Below are 23,106 nucleotides of genomic sequence, written 5' to 3' on the forward strand. Positions count from 1 at the left end.
ATTCATTCAGATACCCATATCGCAGAGGACTACTGTAGAATATCCGTCCCTCTCGGTCGGATTCTCTTAATGATTGCACTGCTTTAAGGACCTGGAAATCCGGAAACTGTATTGGTTTACACCAGATTAGACTCTTCATTTTCTTCGGCTCATTAGTGGTTTTCTGCCAGTAATGCAGTATTTCCAGACAGCGCTCTTCGACATGCTTGCTTTCTGCAATATTGAAGCTACCCGTTTTTGGTTCCAGTAAGACAGACGGAGCCTCTTCATTTCCTCTCGGCTGGGACTGGTGCGCTGATTACCTTATTTCTGACTTATAAGCACTTGGATGACAAAACCCCTGTTAAACTGCTGTACCTGCTGCTGGAAATGCAATCAGACTGTTATTGACTGTGTGGCTCAAATGGATGCTCGAGCACTGCAGCAATTTGTCTGGTAATGGTGGCTTTGCGTAGCTACTCAGGACACAGTTTTCCCTTTGTTTCATGATGAAACCGTTAGAGCGCTGTGGGAAATGACCAGCGACTCACGGATGATGTCAGGGAACTCCAGTAAGAATCAAGAAACGCCATTCTTATTTCTGGTGGTGTCTGCTCGGCCATGTGCTTTCTGCTTCGTCTAAAGATGCTCTTTTTTCCGGCCGGGATTTCTCCCGTCATTCTCTGCCGTCTTGATTACAATTAAGTCATTCACCAGCGCCCCCTCCCCCTATTCCTTTTTTTCCCCATCTGTACTAAATATAAACCTTTAAGGATGTCATTACCCCCGAAATCTGGGAGGAAAGAGAATTTTTCCGGCGTGAGGCAGCCCCGTTGGAATGTTCCACAGGGTCTTCTTGTTGCCCTCGGCGTTTTTTTTTTCAGGGCGCGAGGGAGAGATTGCGCTTCGTTAGGTAATGAGATTGCATTCTTTTAATGAGGGGCCGCGCTGGAATGTCAGGATCCCCTCCCCCCCCCCCCCCCCCCCCCCCGCCGTGGCGGCCTCACGCATCATGGAACGACCCCCATTTCCTTGCGAGAGGTTAAGGACTTCAAGAGTCCTGGTCACAAGGAGCTCTGCTCCTGTTCCATCTCACCCCTCGAGAGGTTACATATTACCATCAGGCGTCTGCTTGCGTGAAATGAAAACATTGCATTGAATTCTCCCTGCTTTTTTCTGTTTCGAGCACGCAGTCGTGCAGCTATGGTCAGCACTGCGCGGGACACGGGTTCCAGCAGGGCAGAGGTTAAAGTGCTCGGAGATGAGCTCACGGCAGACGCAGCCGCTGGGAGGATGTGCTGTCAGCAGTGACTGGCAGGTTGGTGCGTGGCCCTCCATTCCTTTCGAACTGGTTTTCGGCAAGCAGAGTCGAGGCGACTGGGTATATATTATATATGAAGGTGCACAATAAGTGCAGCAGCTCATGAAATCGCAGCTAAAGATGAAGTGCGATCGGGTGACCAGGGCAGCTCTCCCTGCTCCTCTCTTGAAGAATCTTTTCACCAGATTAGCACATGTCCGGTTTTAGAAGAGCAAAGAATTTGGATTTTGGACAGTAATTCAAGTTATCATTCCTGACGGGCCATGATAACGCCTGTGGCGCCTGTAGCGCGCGAGCACTCAATCACCTCACTGGTGGGGGCGCTGGCTGGGCACAGGCGATGGGGTGATTTAAGCTGCAGGATATCAAGTCACGGAAAGGGGCCATTGGTATGACCTCAGGGGGCTTGCCAGCAGAAGACCCAAGGTCCTTCCGGCGATGTTTCGTGTAGCACACTGTGATGGATGTCGGCTCACAGAGCGGCACTCTATCAACTGTGTGCACCAGATCACTTGGTCCAAGTGTACTGATGTGGGCAGGAATGTCTACCATACAGTGTCATTCCAGAGCTCCACCTGCAGTGACCAATGGCAGCCTGACTGCATAGCACTACATTGATCCCATCCTGGGGCCACAATGGCTGTCCCTTTCTGCAGGGCTGTCCTGACCGCTTACCAGCAACAACACAGGAACCTCATGCTGCGTGTTCTTGCACGAGGAGGATGTGACAGTCATGCTGTCGATGCTCTACTTTCCAGACTTGGGTCCCATTAAACATCCGTGGGATTAGCTAGGATGATGTGATGTGTAGGGCTCTGAGACCAATGTGCAGGCACATGCCTGTCCAGCTTTTACTAGAGGAATGAAACAGAGTCCCAAGATCCCAAAAGACAGCGTCTGCAACCCTGGTGCAAAGCAGAAGTGCAGCTTTTATTGCCGTCAGCACTGCTAGCCTGTGTCTTTCACAGTTGATGACGCATGAATGATGAGGATGATGTATGTATATCATATAAGCTGAACAAAATGCCATAAAAAACCTATTTCCTGATAATAGTTTTTTTTAATTGATTGTAGTTACAGTATACGTGGGAATAGTCTTTTGATGGAACAAGTAGAGGTTGATTACAGTGTGCACAGTAGGAAGAAGGAGGAAAAAGTAGAATGTTTCATCTGTGTAGGCTCTTCAGGCTTGTAGGCGAGTGTATGAGACCAAGTGTGGTGGGTAAGGAGAACCAAATAAAGGGCAGAGAATCCAAAGAAAAAGAAATCTGGGAAACAAATTCCGGGGGAAAGTGCTCACGTTCAAGTGACTTTAAAATTGGCTTCTGCATGCTCAGTTTCGGCGTTGCCTAATAGCACGACTTTGCCATTTTGTGCAATGCAACCTTTCGAACGACTGTTTAGAAATGGCAAGGCATTTGGAAACATTAAGTACAGAAAAGAAGAAGAGAAACAGTTTTGTAACGGCCAGGGGCTTTGCGGGGCAAAATGGTGTGTTTTAATTTACCCCCACTTAGAGGAGTGTGGTGATCACTGACCATATAGGGAACTGACTTAATATCCCCTATAGTTTGCTTAACCATATAAGGATCCTTTATCGCACAAGGCTCTGCACCACAGGACACACTGCCAGTGGGCAGGACACAAAACTTCCTGGGCTTCATCTGCTGGTTTCCTCTCTCTCTCTTTCTGCAACTCTGCTGAGTGTCAGCTGCGCTGGACCAGAGGTCGGCTGGCCACCAAGATAACCGTCCCCAGTGCCATCGTGGGCCTGGCTGTGCAGAAGGATGGCTGCAGTATCGCGCTCTCTGTCACTCTGGCTTGCTCAGCAGTCGCAGTCCAGCCCTCAGTGGAGAGAGGCCAACAGCAGGCATGAGACATTGTCTTTAATCAGCTCTCCTCTGGGCGCAGCAGGAAGCCTGTCCTCCTCCAGTCTGTCCGTGGCATTTTACTTGCTGGCTGCGGGTCAGAGAGTCGGCAGCAGCTGCTACCTGGAACACAGACCTGAACGACGTGGAAGAAGCTCGGATCATATTTGGGGTGATATCACTTCTTCCTCCGAAATTCCCAACCATTCATCCGTTTAAGTGGAGAGAGATCTACTCGTTTCCCTCACACAATGAGTCTGACCCCTGGTACATGACATATGAATCGATTTTCTTGTCCCGCATAAACTCTGTGCCCAGAAGGGCTGTTTTCTACCTAGGTTTTGGGAGTGTACGGAAATGGCCGAGCTCTGGAAGCAGGCGTCTTCTTCTGTGGCCATTATTCTAAGTAGAGGTGTTGCCTGTTCTTAATTGGTTCTGTTGATGGATGGGATGACTCTGATCCGGGCCTCTGTGGCAGAGGCTGAGCTGTGCTTGGCTGGCTCTGTCCACAGGGCTTCCTCAGTCACTCCTGTGTCGGGTGTGAGAATGGACCTCTCTTGCCGCTGCAGAGGGTCCAGTCGATGAGTGCTCATCGTGATTCGGAGCACAGATGGGAATTGCAGACTGAGGATAACAGCCCGTTTATTGGTGATCCCGCTGTGTCAGGTGAAAAACAAAATCAGTTCTCGTGTAGAAAATACGGAGAAAAAAAAAATCAGAGACGGGACCATGTAGGATAAGGTTTAGGGAAATAGAGAATTGGAGGCTCTTGGCAACCGCAGAAAAGGGATTTCAGCTGAATGAAGCCATGTGCATCCCCAAGTGTGTTCAGGAAAGCCGGGGTTCAGCTGTGAATGGAGCCTTTCTGGGGCAGCAGACGATTCAGACAGTATCGGCACTGTTCTCTCCTTCATGCAGATTCACAGCCTCCAGGAGGGTTTTTTTTTAAAAAGAAGGAATCAATTGAACGTCTTTGTCAATACCAGGCTCTTTGTTTATCTGTGTGTCTCAGGCCCTGGACTCGGATCGCACTGTCCTGCAGAAGATGAAGAAAGGGGCCAAAGCTAAGCACGCCTCGGGTCAAGGTACTGTTGCAGCAGCCTCCTGCCGTCCTGCCCCATCGGGTGACCGTGTTCGGCCTTCCCGCAGGGACACCTGACGCAACCGGGCTCGACTGTACCTGTGCAAGTGAAGAGCCTGGCCATCCACCTACAGTACCTCCTTCAAAAGGTGGCGGGGTCTTTCACAGTGACCTGACAGGCACTCAGAGACCTGGAGCCTGGGCACAGTTCGTCCGGTGTCTAGAGAGCCATCAGGCCTGAACGTATCCTGGTTTCTGTTGCCTTAAGTGCATGAAGAGAATACGAGTCCCCCTCCCCTCCCCCACGGATGGGACACTAGTTTATAGCAGGGTTACCTTCAGCAATGCTGGTGCCTATTCATAGAGGTGTGGACTGGAGCCGCTGGGGTAAATTAGTGGGGTAAAAACTGGGGTCCAGTAGTGTGAGGAGCTGTTAATCAAACCTACAACCTCCCAGTTAGGAGTCTGGAACCTCCGCTCAGTCTTGCCAGCGGGCTTGAGGTTCGGGACGCCCTTCCCACAGAAAACAGATTGAGGAGAAAGGGGTGCTTGAGGGTTTCATCCGCTAAACGTTGTTGTTTGTAAAGGGACGGCATGCCTGCTGGCTCAGAGATTTGCTGCTGAGCCGATTGAGGCTGTATCATTTGCTCAGTCTGCTGCAGAGCCCCCAGCCCAGCACAGTTACCAGATGTGCCGCAAGGCAGTTAGCGCAGGGGGGTCGTCACCTTTTTGTAAAAGAGCACCCCCTGTGGAGAAATGGTGTAACTGCAAGTCATGGGCTCCCTCAGGAGTAACCTCGGCTTCACCTGCTCCGGTTTAGGGTCACCTTGTTAAAGCAGAGACCAGCTGGCTAGAACTTTTTCTGGCCTTGATCTTCCCTACCAATCTGGGAGAGGGCAGGGTGGCTGTACCGACACGGAGAAAAAACAACCATTTGAAACCGAGAGTAAAGTAGAAGTTCTCTTTCTCAAAATATCGCCAAGAATCAGCATACCTTAAAAAATGGAAGTTGGGTCCCATTAACAATGATAATATAAATCAAATCAGTTGTGTACATGAGTATTTGCACCCTGTATGTGAAACAAGGCTATTTTGTTGTTAGGTTTTTAAGTATAGTTTGTTAAAATTCTTAACATTGGGTTTTACTTCATTCTAGCATGTTCTGGTCAATGTGTTCTAGTGAATTAATTCATTTAGAGGAGTTACAGTAATTTGCTCTACAACTGTATAAATATAAAGGTAAAGAGTATGTATGCCTGGGCTGTGTTTTCCAGATCACATTTTGCATCTAGAATCCTACATCAATTCCATGGAGAAACTGGCTGTAAATTTCAGGAATAACGGAGAACAGGAGCTGGCTTCTGCCTTTAATAAGTTTGCAGAATTTTCCAAAGAGTTGCTGACACCAATGAAGAATGTGGTAAGACCAAAGACGTGGCCATGTGTGTGTTGCTATTCAGTTTCTGTTTTCTGCTGGCAAAGAAAATGTAACGCTCAAAAACTCGGGGCAGTGTGGGCAGGTTTCTGAGCCACATGTTTGATGGCCAAGAGTGAAACAGTCATCTGAAAGACATTTCTGCTCCAGGCAGGCAACATGGGCATCTGGCACTTTTATTTTTTCTTACCTAGTTTCTTAGTCTGACCTCTCTTCTGCATAGTAATGTCTCCGGGTCACTGTACTGGGAAATGAGGTAGAAAAAGCTTCACCTACTGGTTGACCATCAGCCTACAGAAGCAACCTGACTTACTGGGTCAGAGGTCTCCCATCCCAGTACTGACCAGGCCCAGCCTTGCTGAGCTCCGGAGATCTGCCAGGATCAGGTCACAAGAGGAACAGCTGCTGTCCAGTGCACCAACATGGCCCATGTCTTCTCTCTCAGTTACAGAGCATGTATCACAACATCAACTTCTCCCTGGAGTCGCTGGTCAAAGGGGACTTGAAAGAGGTCAAAGGGGTAAGTTCAAAGGTTGAAGGTGAACACAGCTGCACGGAGGAGATGAGAAATTTCTTTCATTTGCCTGTACTTGTCCTCTCGATATCTGCTTTAAATACAAGTGAATTCCCCAATATGGGTTTTGGCTATAACAAAAGACTGTCTTTTATAATGTTAATTTTCTGTAATTATCAAAATGTAGCAGCCATTCAAACTGAGACAGCTCATTGTTCAGCTTGACAGTACAGACGACTGAGCAGGTTTTGTTTAGTTTAATTGGGCAGCTTGGCTTTTTAATTGGTTCAGCCTAATGTTTATTTTGGTTTTGAACTGCAGGCAATCTTTTTATTTGTTTCCATTAATGTTTGCCCTGTTAATTAAAATCTGTATTTAATACATAAAACTGTTTTATTATTTATAACCATCAGCAGGTTTGTCAAAATTAATTGCAGTGATCTTTAAAGGCCTTATAGTTTCTGGTTGCATCTGCAGCTAAGTACCTCCTTAGTGCTGATTGTGATTAATTTGGTCGATTTTGCTTTTCCAGTCAGTAACCTTGAGGGTTTCTACCCAGACACTTCTGTGAAGGTTTGTAATACAGAGAGACATCCCAGAAGGTCAAGGAAAGGGCAGAGAGATTAGAGAAACTCACAGTTCCTTTCAAGAAGTGATTAAAGCATTTGTATATAGTGTCCTGTGGTTTAGTATCATACTTTGGAGTCTGATTATTCTACAGAAGCTCATTCTAAAAATTCCTCTCTAAGGTGGGAGACGATGAAATCACAGGGGACAACAGTTATAGCTCTTCGTTTTCCACAGCAGACTTCCCGATTCTGTGCAGCACTAATGGAATGGCCTGTGTCAGCTCTGTTGCTCATGTTTCAAAGCTGTTTTCACTGGCACATCTGTTCGAAAGAACAAGTGAGATTTCTTTAGCTCCTGCAATAACGAGGAAGGATGCAACTGGTTTAGCACAACAAGTAAGAAATAAGACTCTAGTCTTCCTTTTAAGGCACTTAATAATCTCAGTCTCCCAGAGAGACTGAGATGACTTGTTTTAAGTGCTCGGACTCCTGAAAGCGGCTGTTTCTCAAGGCTCAGTGTTACTGAAGTGGATAATCTAGACAGTGTAGGGTTGTGCCGTGTCGAAAGTGCTGTTGAAACAGATCCCCCAGCCTCCAAGTCCACAGAGCAGTAAGCTAGAAGCATCCCAACACCGACAGGCCAAAAGGCCTCCTCTCCTGTGGTAGATTTGTAAATTCTCACATTCCTATGTAAAAGGCTGGGGGAAGGATGGATCAGAAATGGATATCACTCTTCTAAAAGGAAGGTCAACACGAATGTAAACTGGAAACTTATGCCCTAAACAATTCTTTATCCTGTCTCCTGCAGGATTTGAAAAAGCCCTTTGACAGAGCATGGAAGGATTATGAAAATAAATTGTAAGTGTTCTTCACAGACGGTGCTGATGGTGCCAACTATTATCTGTTAACGTGTTTTTTTTTAAGTGCCATTTTCTGCAAGAGTGAGCAGCCGCTCTGGTTCAGATACTGGATTTTAACAAAAGCAAATATCATGAATGTGGAGCACAGTTAAACTCCTTATTACAGTTTTAAAACGCGCTGACTGTAGAACAAAGCCCTGTGTGATTATTATAAATTGAAGCATCGTCCCTGAATGCATTCAATTTGTTAAGTAATTCTTTTAATGAAACAAGAACAAATTGCCTTCAAGGGCCTTGGTGAATTTTTGCCGTCGTTTCCAAGAGCGGAAATTATGTTATTTTATTCCAACAGCTCCCCGCGGCTTTGCCCTTCTAGAAAACACTCTTTTTCTTAAAGGCATCACGCTAGGCGGCAAAAAAAAAACGTTAACGAAGACAGAAATCCAGACGCAAGTGGTTTTAATGTGGTTGAAGGGCAGGGTGAATGGGAGAGGCAGGCAAGTGCACCCGTGCGCTCTGTGGAGCCTGGAGGGCAGCAGGTTTGTTGTTGAGTTAGAGGCGCGTCAGAGCAGCCCTGAGTGAGTTAGACACCGCAGTGTCGGTGCTGCCCTTGAGCGTGAAGAGGTGCCTCAGGCAGGGCCGTCATCGCGCCCGTCTGCCCTCCCTCCGGCGCGCTTCACACTGAAGCGTCTCGCTGGCTTGTTCAGAGGAAGGAAGTGAAGCTGTGTTTCTGCTTTGCTTTCCCCTCGGTAAATGTTTTGCTCCTTTCAGGCTTTATGACCTGAGTTTCAAACGGAGACGTGTGGCGCATGGGGGTACGATCCACCTGCCTCTTGCGACACTGAGAGGTCAGCTGTCTGCTGACCAACAGCACGCAAGGCTCTCTAAAACCTTGTATCTGGGTCGTACCCTTCGAGTTCAATTGTGTTCGGAGCAGGCTGGCAAAGACACATTTCTGCGATCCTGTTTGATTTTTTTCATCTGCACTTCAAAGAGACCCTTCCACTTGACACGCACGCGTTTCGGAACTTCCTCGGGCCGCGCGGTGACCCCTCGCATGTCTCTCCAGCACCAAGATCGAGAAGGAGAAGCGCGAGCTGGCCAAGCAGTACGGAATGGTGCGCACGGAGGTGAGTGGCGGGGAGATTGCCGAGGAGCTGGAGAAGGAGCGCCGGATGTTCCAGCTGCAGATGTGCGAGGTGAGCCCCCCGGGGTCAGAGGTCACATCGGTGTGTCGGCAGGCGTGCAGCTGATGCTGCGCTGGTGCAGAAGAGTCTCGGGTGATGCCAGTGCCCCAGGGTGCCAGGCACTGGGAGCAGGCAGCTTTTAATCAGCAGAACGTTTCCAAAATCTGCGTGTGGTCTGATTTCCAATATTTGCATTTTACTCATCAAGGGAAGCATTGATGGAACAATATTCAGAATGCATCTCTTTGGATTTTCATTAGGTTTAATTAACCAGTCAAATCACTGTGTTCGAAACACAATTTCTCCAGCCTTAATTAATATATTCCTATTGCTGCCAGTCCCTATAGGATAATTAAATGGTGTCTGAGGAATTTAAGGAGTACTATACGAGGTTATAAATGATAAAAACATGTGGATCTGGTAAGAAAAAATGTACAGGGTTAAGACGTGTTTAACAGCGGATGTTGCTTTTCTAAAGTGGTGAAACAGAACTAAATAATATTCATACGGTATATCCCAATATTAGATATAGAAGTGCATGCTACAGTTTGATTTCCAGCAGGGAAGCACAAGTGATTATCTGTTTCCTGCTCTGTTTTCTACTGGCTCCACTCAGAGCCTGTGCAAAATCAGGACGCCTGATTTACTCGATGAAAGAGCAGCACCTGATTCCCTCTCTTCTTCTGTGTTCTCGTACCTTGCAGTACTTAATCAAGGTGAACGAGATCAAGACGAAGAAAGGATTTGACCTGCTGCAGAACCTCATAAAGCACTACCACTCGCAGTGCAAGTAAGTCCAACCTTCTACCATCTGCTGGATGTCGAATCTGCAACACACAAGCCAGGGGAGAGTCAGGCCTCAGTGCAGACAGAACAATTCTGTTTTTATCTTGAGTGCAGAATCTGTAAGACAAGCACTTTTAAAACAATACCGAAAATGATGGTCTGTACATCTCTCTTGCAGCAGTTTCTGTTTTTCTGGTTATACTGTATATGAGCACGTGCCATTTTGCACCAGATTGCTAAAAGGGTCTTCAATGCTTCAGTGTAGGACATTTCGTTAAGCCCCAGCATCGATTCCAGAGCAGTGATATCGTTCATGCATGTACAGTATGCTGCATGGGTCTTAAAACCAAAGGTGATCAAATGATCACATCCTGCTCGTAGTCGGCAGAAGGCATTACTGCTGCAACACACATAGATTGGTTCAAGTTCCTCATAAGTGGTCACATTTGTCTCAGGAGTACATGCAGCACCGTAGGCAATAACTGGAGAGGTATGTCAGTACAGGTTGCTCTCTGTCCCTTTAAGGACAGAGAATGTGGAGAATGTGAGACTGTTAAGGAGAACGTGTATCTGGACCAGTCTGCCCATGTAGTGTGTGACACACTCTTCCCAGGTAGACATGTTAGCCTGTGGCCACAGGGTGTCAGCATGCATTACTGCAGTGTGCAGTTTATGCAGCCTTAATTCACCCCGAAAGTCATCACCAATTAGCAGCCTGATCTTTTTTTCTCTCATTCAGGTGGGAGGTTGTAGCTTCAACACTCTCAGACACTACTGGCAGAGCTGTTTGTCTTTCATTACTGTAAAAGCAATAATAGCCCTGAGTAGTCCTATCCTGGGGTCAGTACAGGGCTATTTAATTAGAACACAAGCTGTTACAATTCCTTTCCTCTATCCCCCGGAATTACAGGCGGAGTCTCTCCAAAGTGGCTTGATGTTTTCAGTAGGCGCTGAAGACGGACCATGTACCTGAATTGTCTTTTTTTTTTAAAGCAAAGCCCCAGGAAATGTCAGATCCAGTAAAAAGGTGTAATGACAGGCAGCAGGCAGGAAGTGCAACCTAATGACATTTGCCTTGTCTTGACGTGTTGACATTTTAAGGAAGCTCGACTCGGTTTCAGTGTGCGATATGCATTATGGTTGAACATCAAAGGCTTTTTTTTTCGTTTTAAAAAATAATAGCTTTCAGTTCAGTTCTGATATTTGGGAAGTGTGTCATACTGCGGTTGCTTTTCTGGAGCAGGGTAATGTTTCCAAAATTCCTGGGACATTTCGGACTTCCATTTTTGGGCAGGTGATGAAGGGTTTCAGTTTCTGTCCCATTGAGCTAATAAAGACTGGATAAAGATTAATGTTAAATGAACAGGCTGTAGTAGTGGTAAAAGTCTGCAAGTGAAAAGATTCCATCTAAGTAACAATAATTAATACTGAAGCCAATGTGCATGTCAAAGACATCGGTATAATCGACCTCAAGGTAATGATTTAGGTAATTGCAGCTGCCGCAGTCATTCAGATCTTGCTGTGCATGTGTAATTATCATTTAGAGCTGTGGACTTGTCTGGTCATTCAGGACCTCCAGAACTCCAGCAGAGTGTTCTAGTGGTTCTGAACATCGCCATTCCCAGTTGTATTGTATGGAGACAGATGGGCTCAGCGGTGGGGTTTGTGGGTGCTTACGAGTCGGACCATTTCCCCTACAAGATGAGCTGTGCGGGGCTCTCCGCCCCTGCCGGTGGAATATTACTGGACATGAGGTTCTGGAGAGGCTGGGACGGGCCTGTTAACAGAGGCGCTGGAGTTTCGTCCTCCAGGTTCTTACAGACGGGTGATCATGGTGCATTTAGAGCAGACCTCCGACCTGAAACGAAGAGTTTGGGAATGCTTGGCATTGGTATGACTATCTCTGTGTGCAGTGATGGGGAGACGAGAACCCCTCGAGGCTCACCTCGCACGAGCAGTGATTATATCATTCTGCTGCACCTCTGTAACGAGTTCCATTTCTAAAGCCATACTGTCCACTGTGGAGGTGTTCCAGGACCTGAAAGATTAAGATATTCAGCCCTTCTGCTCCTGCCTGATTGTTTAACCTTTTTTTTTTTTTCTGCCCTTTTCAGTTTCTTTCAGGAATGTTTAGCCGCGACGGAGAAGCTGAAGCAGTATATAGAAGCACTTACAACAGGGCTGAACAGCGTGAGTCTATAACCAGGCGTTAATCTGTGGGTGGGCAATATAGCTGGTGCGCTTGTCACCAGTTGTGCTGGATTGGAGGTGCTGCCTGCCACATGTGTTGCAGTTCTAAGCTGTTTTCATGCCATCCGTGAAGAATGCACAGCTGACCAGGTGGGCCTGCTGTCAAAAGATCTTTCAAAAGTAAAAACCTGGCAAAACATGTCTAAGCTTTGAAAGCAAATGGAGAATTGGGTCAAATCTGCATCGAGAGCTCGATTTACTGTCCCAGCAGTCTTCTAGGCCGGTGGAAGGTGACGAAATAAGGTCAAAGGTCATGGGGCACAGGGGAGGGAGCACTTGGGGTTGTGATGGGGGGTGTTCAGGGCGAAAGGGGTGGCAGAATGAGTACTCCCCACATGTCTGGTTTATGTAATACCACATATTAACTCGCATAAACTAGCCTGAGCAAATCTCATGTCACTCATGCTTCTGCAAAGCCACAGCACATCCACCTCACAGCTGCAGAGAATGTGCTAGCATGAGACCCAGAGCAGACAGTATGCTTGGCAGGAGCGTATCGATTCGCAACGGGCATGAGGACTTTTTTTTTGCTTTTCATTTCATTGATCTGTGTTGCCTGCTGCATGTCGCATTAACCTTTCATGCCCTGTGCGCCTCTTCTTAGAGGAACTCTTTTGGCAAAAGGCTCCTTCACCGGTTCTGTTTTCTGTGAGCCCCAGTGTTCAGAATAAAATCCGAACTGTTGGGGAAACAACAGATAATTCATTTCAGGCAGTAATCATTGTCAAGGAGCTGGATGACAGTCAAGTGCTTTTCTAAGCCTTGTGTAGTCAAACCGTCTTGTAAATAATGTAAGAATACATGAAACTAACAGAGGAAACATTTTGTGAATCAGAAGAAAGTAGTGTTATAGATTTCTTGATCTCACCGTCACAGCATTGCTTAAACAAGGCCTTTTCTTCCACTCTGGGGTGTTAAGGACTCTCCTGTTGCTTCAAAGCAAAGCAAGCAGAAAGAGCAGAGCATGAGATGCAGGAATGTGTAGGATGTGTAAAAGGCCATTATTGTGCAGAATTCCTCAGCCGGGCTTTCTCTCCTCATTAAGTGCCGTTCCTCCTCTCTCTCCACGACCAGATCAAACACAGGCAGGACGAGGAGAAGAGGCAGCTCTGCTCACTGCGAGACCAGCTGAGGCTGTCGCTGCAGCCCGAACAGAAGGAGGTAAGATTGCAGGTGCCGGGGACGGGGGAGAGCCTGAGAACCCTACTGTCCTGCCACAGTAAAGCAATGGGCCTGGGCACAGGCACAGGACAAGGCACAGAAGGGAGCAGACCCAAACATAGCAGTACCTGCTGGCTTGGCCTGGCCTGTTCCCCCAGCAGGGCCAGAAGCAGCTGCTCGTGCAGTTGGTCTGAATTTACTACGTAGATGCGTGTTGGAAACGCACTGCACCCCTGTATTTGAGGGGTGCCCATTTAATATGTATGCATCTCTCCAGCGTTGTTTTGGCAGATGCACAGAGAAAGAAAGTGATTGAGTTCTTGAATCCCCAAGTATCGTAGGTGAGAGGGTTCAGAGCATTACATTCAGCAGAAGACCCCAAAATGAGATGGATGTTCTCCTTAATGAATTGGTAGTTGTTCGAGTCCGACGGGGAAAATTACTGACCTAAATCCAGAGTCTCAGGTTCAGGTTTGCTGCCTTAAAAAGTCAAGACCTATTCAATGTACATAAGAACGTTGAGAAACAAGCAGCTTTAACAGTGAGGGACGGCCAGTCGTGATTGGAGGGATTTTTTACATTTAATTTAACATGTGAGGCGCTATGATTCAGCAAGCTGCTTAAGTATGACCAAAAAATAAAAAGGACTGTAGTCAGATGAGACCAACAGAGATGAGATCATCCAAAGTATGACACAGTAATACTGAGTGTGTGATTTGTGGGGGATTATTTTAATAATATAATGTTTCTGCCATGAGTGTGTTTTGCAGTGCAGGCTTATTGGACCTTGAGAGTGTTATACTTTTTTTACTTTTTTTTTAGTAGACTGTTAAAGATTGTAGAATACTTTGTTGCAAATAAAATATGACCCAGATAAAGTTATTCTTGTCATTTAAACCCAAGGGGTCACAGATCACTTTGAGAAAGATGTGTTGTAAATTAATTTTCCTGTAGCACAGTGTTCCATGTGTGTTAATATTATTCTCTGATTTTTACCATTCCACTTCACATGGGTTTCACTGAATGCTGCAAACCCAGACTAGGAGAGTGAGTTGAATTTTAAGCCTCTACAGTAATTGTTGAAATGAATCTGATCGCATGTTCAGTGTTGCTGCCGGCCTTTCGCGTTTGAGAGCTGCACACGGCGTTCAGCACCTTTGACTAGCTACCTTGAATGAGATAGCTCCTAGACATCAGCTGCCTCGAATCCAAAACGAGCGTTTATCCAGCAGTGGATTTACTTTCCTCCCCGATCTGCCCCTTGGAAATAAACGTGTTGTAAAGACAGAGGGTGAAGAAGTCTGACCCTCGAGGGATCTGAAAAATAACATCGTAGTTTTACTGGAATCCCAGAAAGAGAGATAATAGAAACAGTAAGTCTGCCCTTCCGTGTGAATGTTTGAACTGCGAAAGTGCCGGCACTCCTCTGAAGTCTCTGCATGCCTTGAGTGTGAAAAACTCCTGTTGTTAAAAGATTTTCAGAACTATTCTGCTCTCCGTTCAGTGTTCGACTGCAAGAAATCCCCCTCTCATTTTATCTTGTGTTATTCTGTGGAGCCCGGTCTCCATTATTTACTGCTCGAGATGAGCACAGCTGTGCCTGTCCTCTCAGAAGCGCTGCGGGAACGATCTTTCTCGTTCGGAATGATGTGGCGTGTATTGCCAAGTCTGTTCGGCTTTTTGCACACCTTGCCGCTTGTGAGGCGAGCGAGGAGGCAGTGAAGGAAGGTGAGGAAATGTTTGCCACTGTCCGATTCCAGCTTGGGCCTTGAAGGAGTTTTGTTGTGGCAGTTCTGGGGAATTAAGTGCTGAGTCATGTTCCATCTGTCTGCTGGTGCATGCAAATCCATGTTTGTTGTGCTGTGTTGCATGTCAGAAAGATGTGCACTAACATCTTCTCCAAGAATCTTAATAGTGTTCAAACGCGTTTAGGAATCGTGGCGTTTGACTTGGGACTCCTGGAAAAATCTATGTTGCTGTCTTTAAAGCTCAAGGGAGGGGGGAGTATTTCTGTGTGAAGACCGATGTAGTTTATCGACCTCTGCTCACTACAGAGCTATTGGAACCTGTGTTCTGTGCTCCACCAAAGATCCACTGCCAACCCGGAAGTTCCTGGTTTTAACCTGACCAGTTGTCAGGTTGTCAAGAGCCGCCGTCTTGTCTGAATCTGCCATCCTGGCCGGCGCATCATGATCTCCACCTAGCAGATAGTTCCGTTGTTCACTCTAGAGCAGAGCGACCCGGCCAGCCTGGGAAATCGTGCTCCTGTCCTCTCTCTCTCTCTCTCCTTGCAGGATTCGCTGAGCCGGCAGGCAGTCTACAGTATGCATCAGCTGCAGGGCAACAAGCAGTACGGCACGGAGAAGATGGGCTGCCTCTACAAGAAGAGTGACGGGTAAGGCCCCGGATTCTCTCGCTCCTTTTCTTTTCTGCATACTGCTCCCGTCACCTGTACCCCTGGATGTCTTTTGTGTTGTGTGAACGGAGTTGGCACCCATGTTGTGCTGGGACTGGGCTAAGGGGGTTTGAGTTCTCCAGGCTGGGAGTTGCATTGAACCCAGAAATTACAGTTCAATTTACTCTTCTCGTTTAAATTAACCCTTGGGCCCGAGTCTGTCAGTTTCACTGGCCTTTCCTGGGCCAGAACTAGGCGGTGCAACAGCAGCTAGTTAAGGAAAAGGGAAAGCATGTACCTGTCTTCACACAGAGCTCCAGGAAGACTATCTGAGAAGCCAGGGAGGTGAGGAAATGCTGCACACTAACCCTGAGCTCCTGCGTTGTGTTTCCTGGCCCTCTTGTGTTGTGTATTTCATGTTTCTGCTCCTCCGCAGGTTGAGGAAGGTGTGGCAGAAGAGGAAATGTGCCGTCCAGAACTGCTACCTGACCATTGCTCATGGAACGGTGAGTGTCGTCCAGAGCCGTCTCCACTGTCCCGGAGCCAGAGCCAGTGCACACGCATGCTCACACACACGAGCACACAAGCACTCGCACACACATGTGAGCTTAAGCGTGCATGCACACGAACACTACCGCTTTCCGTCAGGGGAGTAGAGAATACGGTGCTTCAGATTGAACATTCGCAGTCTCTGGACAGCAGCACGGGGCGGGGCTCCGAGAATGTGTGAGTCTGCATGTGGGCCAGTGTCCGACACCTGACCCATTCACTCCGCTTTCTGGCCACTGTAAGTAAGGTGAGTGAGCTCCAGATCATTTAAGGGTATCAGCCCACTGTGTAAAAATGTAATTCACTGTCTTCAGGCATGATTGGCAGTGCGAACTGTCTGCACACTGACTGCATGTGAGCAGGACTGAACCCTGGGTTCTGTATCATTGACTCCACTCACTTGTACACCCTCTGTCACCCATCAGTTTTGAGGTGATGATCGATTGCAATTTTTAATGTGCCCTAAAGATAGATTATTATTCGTTTTAGAGGAATATGAGAGAGGCAATGGTAAGTCATTAACTGAGGATTTCCTGTAGTTAGCTTTAATAGGTTATGAGGGTGTGTAACACTTGTTTTTTGCCATGTTGACTTTAGGTGGATTTGTCACAGCATTATGAATGTAGCCTGTTGCTGCAGGCTGCAAGCTGGGCTGAAACAGCACCTCTGAAATGCTTGTTTATTGAGCCCAGAGGCTGCCCTGTGGTAACAATTAGGAGCCATGCATTTCTTCAACAGCGTTCGTTCAATACCTCTCTGTTTTTCTTTTTTCTTTTGAGCTCAACTTGGGTAATTGTTTCCGTTTTCAGCCCAACAGACCTCCAGCAAAGCTCAACCTGCTCACCTGCCAGGTGAAGCCCAGCCAGGAGGATAAGAAATGCTTCGACCTCATCTCCCGTAAGTTCTCACCACCGCAGGCTCTGCCTAGCTCACGCAGATTTTAGAGTAGCGCCAAACAGTCAGTGAACCGACGCGTGTTCATGTCTGAGATTAAAGCAGACGATACCCTAGATCCAGCCAAGGCTTAGATTCTTCCAGTTCAAGTCTTTGCTCCAGCTAACCCTGAGTGTTAAAGTGATATTCAGCTGCTGAACCAATTAAGTAATTAAAAGATCAATTAGGCAATTAAGAACATTTTATACTAGGACCCAACAGCTGAATCAAAGTCATTCAGCGGAAGAGCCCAGCCTGTCATAAGTGCAGACGCAATTCCATTGTGTAGTCATTGCCCGTTTTGGGCTGTAATAGCTGTGTAGTGTAAAAACTCATCACTCTGTCCTGTAGTTCCTAACCCTGAGTAAAAGTCTTTGTCTTATTGTGCATCAGGATATTAGAATTAAGGACACAGGTATGAAAGCCTCATGCTCAGACTGACCTTACGCCAGCAGTGGCCTGCCCCTGCACGAAACGTTACTTTCACAGGGACTTGTTTCAAAGTGCCTTAGATAGTCCAGGGGTTAAACTGGACACCATCATCTTCTTCATCCTTGCCCTGTCCAGAGCTGCTATCGTCATGACCTCAGATTTGCGTCTTGTCCGGTAGCTGAGGTGTCGGCAAGCGTTTCCGGCAGGTAATTAACTCGCAGCGACCCGCTTCGAGTCGGACCCGGAGCTTGGAGCCGGATCCTCCGGATCGCGAGCACGCTGCTTCTGAAACTGGACAGCTAGTCTCCCCGTCACTGCGGCATGCCCCCTCTGTCCGTCCCCTGATCAACCCTCCCTTCTTCTCTTGCCATGCTTCATCTAGATAACCGCACGTACCACTTCCTGGCCGACGACGAGGCAGAGTGTGTTGCGTAAGTAAAGACATTTTTCACATTATAGGGGGCAAAGGGATTCAGTTCACTGTGCAAGCTGTTTTTGTGACTGGTGAACACCTTATTTCTTAGGGTGCACAAGGCGTGATTTCCCTGGCTGTGGTTTCTCATGCATGTATGACAAACTAGATGACCTCCTCTCGGTTGTTAGCAAGTTGCTTATTCTGCTGCCTCCAGAAGCGGAGTGTGGGATTCACCCAGAGAGGGCTGATGCCTCCGCAGGCTGCGTTCATGTGACAGTCAGCAGGAAGCAGCCCTGTTCTCGACAGCGCTGGGCCCAGCCAGCCCCAGGGACACCCAGCTGCATTCCATCATTCTGGCTGATGTTTCCCCGGCTGTAGAGGATTCTGGGAAACAACAGCGAAAAGAAAGCCTTGAAATATCTTCCCCCCCCTAGCATCCTCTGTAGCTCAGAGCAGATTTCCCAGTCTTTTACACAGGGCGTGGGGTGGTGTGGGGCGTGGGGCAGGGTTGTGACTCTTGGGGCGTTGTCTCTTTGCAGGTGGATCTCCGTCCTGACCAACAGCAAGCAGGAGGCCCTGAACGTGGCCCTGGACGAGAGGCGTCCGAGCGGAGAGAACAGCATCGAGGACCTGACCAAAAGCATCATCGAAGACGTCCGCCGCATGCCAGGGAACAACGTGTGCTGCGACTGCAGGGCGCCAGGTGAGCCTGGGGCCACGCCACGCTCGGCCAGGTCAGACTGCCCACTGAACCCCGAGGCACAGGAGCTGGGGCCACACAGGGTGCACCCCCGCCCCTGCAGGGGGAGATGTCAGGGTCAGGTCGCAGCATGACCAAACGAAGACAAGATTAATTAACGCTAGTAACCTCCCGTTAGACTTCCTGTGTACAAGTCTCTTCACCTGCGGTCATCACAGGAAACACATGGGTATCTACGTGCCCCTGTCCGGTTTTTCTGTGGAATGGTCTGATATGAATGACAGCCTGTCAGTACAAAGGGCAGTAGAGCAGTACAGCACAATAAAATCACACTTCATTGTTTTTTTACGAATTGCAAAAACTGCCCTTAGGTGGAAATATATTGCATAAGTTAAGCATTACGCCTTTGCTGAGATGAATATTCATGTATAATTACAGGACGGTGTGCAGTAAATTTGGAACAGTGCATTACAGAACAAGCAGAGGGGAGGAACAGGCCTACTGGGTAGCACGCCTGCAGCCTCGGGGAGCCTGTGTCTCTCGAATTAGGTTGACAGCCTGTGTGTAACCAGCCTGAAATCCTATTTGAGACTGAGCCCAAGTGAGGAGACCAGATCTGGGTCTGGAGCAATGTGGTTAATGGGCCACATCTTCAGTCACACTGGATACAGAAGCAGCAGTTAATTAATTCTAAATATAGTTTTTTCTGTGCAATATATCTTTTTTTTTTAATCACGAGTCTCTCCTGTCAGGAAGCAGGCTTAATGTCCCCCATCTGTTTTTTTCCAGAGCTGGATGGCGAAGGTGAAATCACCTGTAATACATCTCTTTCAGCACTCAAACTGACCTGGTCTTTTTTGGCTGCATGTTCTGTGTGCGCCTGGAGTGAGGAACTGTATTTGTGTGTGAGGGTCTAGAATGAGACCCCAGGGCTTTTACAAGATGTGAGGAGCTGTCTGTCTGCCGAGTTGGGCGCTTCTTGCAGAATGGAAGTGTCTTGCTATAGTATTGGTCCCCACTGTGCGCTCATTGGTGCCCATCTTCTTCAGACCCCACCTGGCTCTCCACTAATCTGGGAATCCTGGCATGCATCGAGTGCTCCGGGATCCACCGGGAGATGGGTGTGCACTACTCCCGGATCCAGTCCCTGTCCCTGGACAAGCTGGGCACCTCCGAGCTGCTGGTGAGTCCTCGCCTCTGCCCTGCCCCTTGGCTGGCCCTGTGTGCTGAACGTTTCAGCCCAAAGCTTCAGCTCAGCTGGGACGGGAGCTGAAAATCCGTCGCGTCACTTTGATGGGTAATGCAGGCGTGAAGTTTCATTGTGTTTCTCAGACACGCTCCAGAGGTAAAAACCAGCAGTTTGCTCAACCCTTGGCAATCGCTGCTGCACCTGTCACTCTGTCTGAGTTATAAACGGGACGCTGCCTGTTGGCTGTATGTCTGATCCGGAGTACACAGCGCCCTGCCCAGTGCACTGTGGGTAGGTTGACTGGATTCCTGAACTTGGCTGTGATCTCCTTGGAGTCAGTCAGACCGCAGCACACACAGGCAAACAAACACCTGCCGGCTTCAATTGCACGCCCCACGTTCCTTCACATTAATCAAAAGCTGATTTAAATGCTTAGCGTGACTTCACGTGTTTTAAAACTCTACCTGTCACTTAAACTTAGCTTTTGCTGGCTTGTCTGCCTTCCGAACCTCTTTATTAAAAATCTGGAGAACAGTGCTGCTAAAAAAAGTTTGTTCGCCCCGTCTTCTTTAAAAGTTCTTGTGTCTTTGGAAGATTTATTGATGGATCAGGCGCAGAATTGAGCCAGACAGCTGCATGATGAATCTGAAAACACTGTAGGAGAAGGCAGCTGCAATCTTCCTCAGCCAGGATGTATTGATCTCTTTTTCTTTCCAGCTGGCCAAGAATGTGGGGAATGCAGGCTTTAATGAAATTGTGGAGGCCAACCTCCCCAGTTCCTCTCTGAAACCATCCGCTGACAGTGACATGTGAGTTATGAAGTGTTCTGTAACTACTCCATTTCTCACACACAGAGGTGACTGCAGAGGGTTATTGTTCTGTGCCATCGAGACCAAATTCTCTGATCTATCGAATTCCGTATTCCAATCTAATGAGTCGAGATACTCTTCTCCCACAGGGACCCTGGTGTTTCAGCTCGCTGAGGGCAGAATTCTTACTTATTCTCCCTGATTGAGCTGCCAACCTTGTGGCTTTGTGACCTTTTGCGCTGTCACTTTACCCCAGAACGTTTGTAAGGAACAAAGTTTTAACCGTTTCTTTCTCTTGTCTTGCCCGCAGTAAGCATGGGTATTGGCAGTTCAGTTCCAAAACCGATCACGTGAAAAATGAATGAATACCTCAGGTCTGGTAACCAAAGACAGTGTAGTGAACAGTGAGCTGGTGAGGCAGGATAAAAATGCTGAAAATAGTCTGTAAGAAATGACCCCTGAGAAGAAGTGCACCAGTGGCACCCCGCCGTGAAGCAGTTTATATTCACTCTGTGGTGTTGAACCGCTGCTCCGTTCAGCGATATCGTCACACCAGACGCACCTCGCAAATCTCCACTGCTGCGGGCATCGGCGTCGCTTTAAAAAGAGTCTGCTCCATTTTTTTCCACTGAAGGGAATTGCACGAGCTTCGCATCTTCGTCGGCACCAGAAGTAAATGGGGTCATTAAGGCTTCTTAAAATATGAATCTCATGGTCTAACGCTCGGCTTTGCTATATTAGGCCGCTAGAATTCTCCCCAGAGACTGAGACCGATGTGAGTGTTCTCAGCTCGTGCACGAGCAGCTGCAGTCTGCAGCAGCTCTCCTCACTCCCAGGAGCCCGACGCCGTGGAGATGCTGAGTGCTGGGTGACCTGGCTCTGGCCTCCAGCGCCAGCTGATGGCTTATCTGATTCTTCTCCCCCCCCCCTGCCAAAGGCATTGGGCTTTCTGTGGCAAGATTGAGGTCTCCAGCGGCCACAGTCCCCGCAGAGCGAGGCAGGCTGGGAGAGCTTCTCCTGGTCGTGCAGATCAAGGGCCATCGCTCTGTCCCACCTCGCCGACAAGGACGGAGTACATCCGCTTTGTACCTTTGAGGTCCGGGACGATAGACGTAGTGTAGCAACGTCATCAGCTGCACTCCCTGCGCAGAGGTCTCTTCGACAGGGCAAGTCCGCGTTGAAGTCACTGGCGTGATCTTGTCACTGTTCTCGTCGGGCTGATTGTCTGCTCGTGATCTGACAGTCCTTGCTCCCATCCTCTCCTGCTGCACAGCTTTGACCTTTTTGTGCTGTGAAAGCAAGGGGACGTCTCTTTGCTTGTCTGCTGAACCTGTGAACCATTTCAGTTGAAAGTGGAGGCAAAACCCTTTCCTTCAGTCCTCTGTCTAACATGGTTAAGGTCAGCACTGTTTGAATTGTGCTCTCCCAGGTCACTTGACCAATGAAAGGCTCTCACTCCTTGCTGCTGTGGGCACCGTCGGGGTGAAGCTGGGTGACCCCACGGCTAGTCCTCCAGGTCGTCTCGGATCCCAGTGAAACTGAGACCCCTGTGACTTTCCCAGTGCCTGATGGCTTGCGGTGATGTCACTGAGGGATTCATATCTCCTCCAATGATCTTTTATGTCTGTGCAGAGCCAGGTGGTGATTGGCTTGATGGATGGGTGGGTGGGTCAGAGGAGCCTGTCGGCACATCCTCGTTCTCTCCATGTGGGTACAGGGGTCATCACTGCAGGCTACTGTTAAACTCACTCTCTCTTATTATGGCATTATTCAGAAACGTATCTGTATTTTCTGTAATGGAGTGTATATATGTATTTTTTTAATCCGATTTTATTTTTAAAAACTGCCAGCTTAGTCCAGTGGCATCCGACACTGGCCCTGGATATGCCCCCATCCCGTTAGGTTTATAGCTCACCTGCTTGTAAAGTTTGGGATCACCTGCCAATTACTGATCATGCGTACAAATCATCTGATTCTGTTTAAAAGAACTCTGGAAAGGGCAGAGGGGTGCTCAGATTTCGGTCCTGCATGATCTATGTGAGGCAGTGGCCAATAAGAATGTATTGTGAGTATTTTCTGTTTTGCAAGTGCCTTTAAATTATATGTTGCAGGAGAACAGAGAATTAAAATTCACGTGGGGGCCTCGGTTCATTCTTGCCCGTTTTTATCTTACAAAGCAATGTGGCGGCTGTTCTTATTGTTAATGCACGAAGGGAGCATTGCTAAGATGCAGCAGCAGCTTCGTGCTCAGCGCAGCATGACAGCCAGGGAAAGCCTGAATGAAAGGGACTCATGCCGACCCTGTGAAGAGCCCTGGAGTCAGGCTGCTTCATCCTCCCCTGTTGAGCTGGGTGTGTGTCAGAGCACTGCAGAGCTGGCACAGAGGGCTCATCCGTCTCCTCTGCAGCAGCAGGGCACAACGCTAAATGGCTCTTCACACCAGAGTTAATGCAATACATAAATCTGCACAGCAAGAAGTGGCAGAAAATGTGAAGTCATTTCTCTCGAGAGGAGAATTATGCAGTATCTCTACTCTGGTTAACTTTTTGCATTACAAAATACTGTTTTAAAAGTAGCCCCATTCATGACATCACCATAATAGATACTAACATTATTGATATGACGATACTATATTTATTCTAATTAGAGATGGCTGTATACCCCCCAGCTCAG

The 23,106-nt window shown here is 47.9% G+C and overlaps 1 protein-coding gene across 2 annotated transcripts in view; it reads left to right on the plus strand.

Annotated features, from left to right (window-relative positions):
• Window positions 1–23,106, plus strand: part of unm_sa1614 (un-named sa1614) — a 53,289-nt gene that overhangs the window by 16,666 nt on the left and 13,517 nt on the right. Inside the window, exons 2-16 of one of the 2 annotated variants that reach the window (XM_069179583.1) lie at window positions 4,181–4,253; window positions 5,524–5,669; window positions 6,130–6,204; window positions 7,576–7,625; window positions 8,697–8,826; window positions 9,519–9,604; window positions 11,715–11,790; window positions 12,925–13,011; window positions 15,306–15,406; window positions 15,843–15,912; window positions 16,765–16,852; window positions 17,703–17,751; window positions 18,275–18,438; window positions 19,485–19,618; window positions 20,342–20,433. In XM_069179583.1, coding sequence (XP_069035684.1) covers window positions 4,181–4,253; window positions 5,524–5,669; window positions 6,130–6,204; window positions 7,576–7,625; window positions 8,697–8,826; window positions 9,519–9,604; window positions 11,715–11,790; window positions 12,925–13,011; window positions 15,306–15,406; window positions 15,843–15,912; window positions 16,765–16,852; window positions 17,703–17,751; window positions 18,275–18,438; window positions 19,485–19,618; window positions 20,342–20,433 — 1,421 coding nt within the window. Of the gene's footprint in view, window positions 1–4,180; window positions 4,254–4,294; window positions 4,399–5,523; window positions 5,670–6,129; window positions 6,205–7,575; window positions 7,626–8,696; window positions 8,827–9,518; window positions 9,605–11,714; window positions 11,791–12,924; window positions 13,012–15,305; window positions 15,407–15,842; window positions 15,913–16,764; window positions 16,853–17,702; window positions 17,752–18,274; window positions 18,439–19,484; window positions 19,619–20,341; window positions 20,434–23,106 lie in introns of those variants that run through there. The other variant, XM_069179584.1, reaches the window with a different exon arrangement.

The sequence above is a fragment of the Lepisosteus oculatus genome, chromosome 16 (assembly GCF_040954835.1).
Source record: "Lepisosteus oculatus isolate fLepOcu1 chromosome 16, fLepOcu1.hap2, whole genome shotgun sequence".
Lineage (NCBI taxonomy): Eukaryota > Metazoa > Chordata > Actinopteri > Semionotiformes > Lepisosteidae > Lepisosteus > Lepisosteus oculatus.